Here is a 5522-nt window from a genome sequence, read left to right as displayed (position 1 = left end):
CCCTCTTAGAGCTTACTGTGTGGTTATAAGCCTTGCCGCTATCAAATTTATCCAGGAGGCATTTTTGCCTTCGCTTCATTAGCAGGTGGTCTATCGGTCTGTGATATCAGGCCCCATATTGAGACACTGCTTTTAAAGTAGATGTGAGTAGATAGAGCTTAAACGGCCTCTCTCTGTCGCTCTGGACCCTGTTTTGTTGGAGGATATGAAAAAAAAGGGGGGGCAGCCAGAAACAAACGCATTGCACGTGGCAGCTGACTTTGACCAGATCTGGACAAATCATTCCAATATGAATAATGCTGTCTGCAGAGAGAGAGCGAGAGAGAGAGAGAAGTCTCCTGCATCTCACAAAAGAAACATTGTTTTGCTACATGTTTGATACAAAACACGCGTCTAAAATTTAGAGTTTTTCCAACTTCTTTTGAGGTAAAAGCTGGACGCTTTTATGTGTAATCACACAGAAGAAACAGTAATCAGTTCCATATGCAGCTGTTTAGAATTAACCACTAGGTGGCAGCAGAGATCGTCTTACTGTACCCGACATCCTTTATTCTCTCTGGTTCTCCCGATCTAATTTATTTGATTCACTGTAATTGGCTTGTGTGCCGAAGCTGGTATTTAGAGGAGTGTTGTTTGTACTTCAAAGGGGGGCAGCAGAGAATTATTTGTAGGCTCAAAAAGGCTGTAACTGATTCCAAACAGTAGGTGGGAGATCAGCTCTCTTATTATCTGCCTCTTCTTACATTTAGCAGTGCCACGTCAAGCAAATTCTAATTCTCAAGTTTTGTTGTAAGGTCTAATCCTCCCCCACCCCTAAAAAAGACAAAAAAGGAAGCTTGAAAACACCAGATGAATGTTCTCTTCTTGTCCAAAATATCAAATATGCCCTCATTAAATCAGGAATCGAGAGAAGTATGGAATTTATGTGAAAAAACCCACACATTTTCTTAAATTTGTACAATAACAGAGAAAAATATAGGAATTAATATAGTATTTTTTTAGAACATATGCACACAGACAAAATTCAAGAGTAATGACTTCAAATAAATGAGTAAAAACAAAAAGTTCTTACAAACTTATCACTCTAATAAAATGTTTGCATTGGAGCACCTCAAATGACTTTTCACAAATACTTAAACTTTCATTCGTGTATGAATGTCGCTGCTGTTTCCAGAGAGAGCCGAACAGATGCTGAGAGGAAATCTTGCATGGACCCGTTATGGAGCTGGAGACACAGCCCATAACTGGAGCTACACCGTAACATGAGATTCTGCTGGGCGGGATGAAGCAGCACCAAGGAGGGGGAAGAACAACAGAGTGGTGTGTGTGTCTGTGTGTGTGAGTGTGATGTGAACCTCAGAAAGAAAAAGAAAGCAAATTAAAGGGGCGTGTGTTTGGGTAAAAAAAAAAAGAGAGAGAAAGAAAGAGACTTACAAGTGTGAGGAGGGAGTTTCCAAAGTTTTCAAAGAGGGTGGCATATTCTGCACTTCACTCTCAGCTTCCAAAGCCTCAGCACTTACACAGCCTCGCAGCCTTGCAGGAAGCACAAATATGTGTGCGTGTGTGCTGGTTTATGAGCAACGGTGGAAATGTTTGCATTTCATTAACTTACCGCTGTTGGTGTAAAGGTGGATTTTAACCTTGAGACAAAGGGGAAGAGAAGAGAACTTCCAAAATGGGATAGAAAAAGCAATCAAACTGACACCTTGAGTTGAGACACTGGATTTGGGTGAGTCAGAGAGACAGGGAGGACAAAACAGTGGATGGATATGGGCAGAGAGCGACTTACTCTGGGACTGCTGCTGCGTTTGGGCATCCTGTTCACTGCTGTGTGTGTGTGCATTCATCTTTACCTGGAGAGAGGTTGGCAGGGTGCCTCAGCACCCTTGGCTTTGAGACGTCCAACTAAATCTAATCAAAAGTGGGGTGAACAGAGTAAAATGAAACAGGTGTCTGCAGAAGAAGCAGAGGAGCTGGGCAAAAGCATTAAAAGGAGAATTTCTTATGTTCACAAACTGAAGAAGGACAGTCTAGTTAGGAAGACTGAGGGAGACACAGAGGGCCCCTCACCACGATGCTGCCCGCCTCTGCAACTACACAGAAAGGTATGTTTGATATACCATCAACTTCTTAGCTCTTAATTGTTGTGTTTAAGATTTTTGTCAGGTTTATCTGATTCCTAGATCAGTGGTTTCTTACTGAGTAAGAACTACTGAGTTAATGCTCGGTAAATCCCAGAAGGGTGATGATGGAAGAACAGGCAGCAGAATTGATGCATGTTCAACGAGTGCCTCTGAAATGCTTTGATGTCAAAGAAGAGAGGGTTTGCCACTCAGATTTCTGGCAGTACAGGACTGCATTTACTTTTCTGAGACAAGTGAACAAGTGTTGGCCTAACACACAATGACAAATCAAGCACTCCCTTCGTGCATCAGCTGCAAATCTAAGACAGTCAGCTCTAACAAAGAAACGCTTCATTTGTGTGTTCTGGAGCAAACATTACTTTACACACACTCAAACACACACATGCATGAACTCCAGAAGCTTGACCCTGTGACCCACGAAGGGTGTGTTAGTGCAGCAGCTTAACAACCCTCCACTTCCCTCCCCTCTGCTGTCTCTTCATGCATTTCTCTTTGATTCATTTCTGCTCTCCGCCGTTGCCTTCATGTTGTCATTTGATCTTCCCATCCATCATTCTTCCTTTTGTTCCCCTTTCACTGCCAATTTCTGTCAACCCTCCCACCAGCAACACACACACACGGTGAGCTCTATCCACCCTACTTTAGTTTCTCATTCTGTTGCATTGGGATAATAAATGCTTCTTCGCTTTTCTGTCTTTAAATCTTTAATGACCTAAACTAGAGACAAAGAAGCCTCAGCACAAGAGTTTTAAATGCCGTGAAAAATCACTGCAGGGCTATCATTCCACGCCTTGAGATGGGCACTTGTGCACCATCAATATTACATAGCACCATATGCTCACTCCACCTAATTTCTAACATAAAATTTGTCTCCTAAGATGCCCCGGAGGTGCCCAGATAAAATTTTCTGTGTCATGCGCTGCTGCTATTTAGCTCTCTCGCTTCCTCTCTACCTAGACTGTGCTTTTCTTTCCTTTCCCTCTCATCTCGAAGACGTGTGTTAACGCTTTTGCTCTGTCATGTTACCTTGTCCCTCTCATGCTCCGTTTTGCTTCCTCATCTCTGCTGTCTGAATCACTTTAAAACTTCAAACCCGCCTTCCACTTTCTCTAACCTGTCTTTCTCTTATGTTCTCTCTTTTCCTTGAACATCGCTCTCTTGCTGTCTCACTAGCATACTGCTTTCTTCTCCCTGAACATATTCATGCAACTCAGATAAAATTTAAAAAAGCTGCAGGCTGCCGTAAGGAAAATTACATTTTAAAACCTAATTTCCGGTGAGGCTTTGTAAAGCATTGTGCTTTTATAAGCGCTCACTGATTTAGGAATTTATGTACTGAATGATTTGTTCAGTTCAGCATTTCCTGGTACTGTAAAAATGAGAGCATGTAGACCTTATCCCAGTCCACCTTTCTATGCCATTTAAAAGATCTGGGTATCAGTTAAGGCACCACGGCGGCACAAAGCCTGGGGCCTTTCTGTGTGGCGTTTGCATGTTGTTTGTGGGTACTCTGGCTACCTGTCATACTCCAAAGACATGCACTTAGTGGGGTTAGGTTAATTAGTTATTCTGAAATGCCCATAGGTGTGAATGTGAGTGCAAATGGTTGTCTCTCTCTGTGTTAGGCATGCAACAAACTGGCAATCTGACCAAGCTGCACTCTTCTTTGCACCCTATGGCTGTTGGGATAGTCTCCAGCTGATGCTAAATTGGGTAAGCAGAAGAAGATGGATGGTATTAATGCCACTATTGTGGAAAGTGTTACACCTACCATGAACACAACTGGTTTCATTCTCACTTTTACCTCCTTGTGAGCTGCGGTGAAGGTAATTGATAATTAGTAAAGATAATCGTAATTTTATACCTCTTCATATGGCTGGATGATCTTCACGAATTACATAAAAGAAGGGGCATGTGACTGCATCTATGTTACAGATGACTCATGAAACTAAACAGCTCTGACCAGACAATTGATAACATGTACGTGAGGCAGTATTCAGACTGAGGTGCATTAATAAACCCCATACAAATAGACTAGAGTATCAGTTGTTGTGTTCAGATTCTAAAAATCTGTAACAGATCTGCTGAAAATGCTACAAGCAACAGCTGAACACGAGTTTAAGAGTTTGTTCTTGAGAAGGGAAACAACGTTTGACAAAACAATTCAGCATTCAGCATGTCACATAATGTTTATTACCAGATGGCTGACTTGAAGTTATTTGATTACATGTAAATTTTCCGTGCAGTGTTGTTACAGAAGTGCAACGTAAAACATCAGGTCAAATGAAATTGACATGACTGGTATGCATTCCATTTATACCAAGCAAATTATCCTAAATTTGTAGTTATTTGAATAAATAAATCTTTGATTTTATAGATTTCAGATTCATTTTACTTAAAACTATTGCTTTGTGTTTGCAAGAGAAAATAATGTTTGAGTGCAGATACTTATATATGCAGTTTTGGTTCGCACTTTAAGGCCCTCTTATCTACATTTTAAGCCTTTTACAGTAATTGTGGTCTCCAGGTCTTCTCATTGCACATATATGATAAAGAAGCAAGTCATTAGATCACAAAATATTCAAGCACTGAACAAAGTAGGTGGCTGCACAGTTTCCTCATAGCAAGGAAGTCAGGGTTCAAATCCACCGGTCAAATTTCTAAGAGTTTCTGTGTCCTGTGCCTCTCTGAGTAATCTGGCTTCATCCCCCTACCAAAAGATGTTAATTTGTAAATAGAGGATAGGTTTGAAAGGTTATCAGGTTATACCTGGGATAGATTCCCAGATGGATGGATAAAGTAGTGGTCATCCATTTAATCAAAAATGCACAAGGCCTAACAGTTTTTGGGTTCTTCTGAGCAAAAGCGAATAAAAGTAAAAGATAATTGAAGAACAAAATAAAGCCTGTGTTTAGTAATTAGGGCTTAATGATACACAGATCTAATGTATAGCTGTCTGTACAAATCCATATACAATATTTTCTCTTTCACATTAGCTGCTTGGTCGATGATATTGCTACTGCACACCAGCAACTTAAGTACAACAGCTTTATAAACACAGCACTTGCTGATCTGTCATCTTTGCTACACTTTGAAAATGTCAGACATTAACGATTTTCAGCTTTGAGGCATTTTCTGAGCAAGATGAAGTGAGAGGTCATTAGAAAAGGCAAATCTCATTTTAAAACTCATTCAAGAGGGTAAAGCACAGGAGAGGTTGCTACTGTACCACACTTTACCACCTTGAATAACAGACGGTTGCTGACACATTCTGTCTCCCTTAATAAACTGTACAGGTATGAGTGTGAATTAGAGCCTCAGGGTCTTTTTTATAACCAATCTAAAGGAAATGTAATCTCTTGGCTGTCACACATCCAC

At 40.8% G+C, this 5522-nt stretch overlaps 2 protein-coding genes across 2 annotated transcripts in view; one reads left to right on the top strand and one right to left on the bottom strand.

The window, feature by feature from the left end:
* The window catches only part of slc22a16 (solute carrier family 22 member 16), a 17957-nt gene extending 14773 nt beyond the window's left edge, over window positions 1-3184 (bottom strand). The window contains exon 1 of the mRNA XM_013911188.1: window positions 3171-3184. Coding sequence (XP_013766642.1) covers window positions 3171-3184 — 14 coding nt within the window. The remainder of the gene's footprint in view (window positions 1-3170) is intronic.
* mettl24 (methyltransferase like 24) overlaps window positions 2054-5522 on the top strand; it is a 39775-nt gene continuing 36306 nt past the window's right edge. Inside the window, exons 1-2 of the mRNA XM_005734453.2 lie at window positions 2054-2105; window positions 3770-3857. Coding sequence (XP_005734510.1) covers window positions 3846-3857 — 12 coding nt within the window. The 5' untranslated portion in view covers window positions 2054-2105; window positions 3770-3845. The remainder of the gene's footprint in view (window positions 2106-3769; window positions 3858-5522) is intronic.

The sequence above is a fragment of the Pundamilia nyererei genome, unplaced genomic scaffold (genome assembly GCF_000239375.1).
Source record: "Pundamilia nyererei isolate P.nyererei 1_Seehausen unplaced genomic scaffold, PunNye1.0 scaffold00058, whole genome shotgun sequence".
NCBI lineage: Eukaryota > Metazoa > Chordata > Actinopteri > Cichliformes > Cichlidae > Pundamilia > Pundamilia nyererei.
Note: the sequence above shows the minus strand (reverse complement) of the source record. Positions and strands in the feature narration are given on the sequence as shown.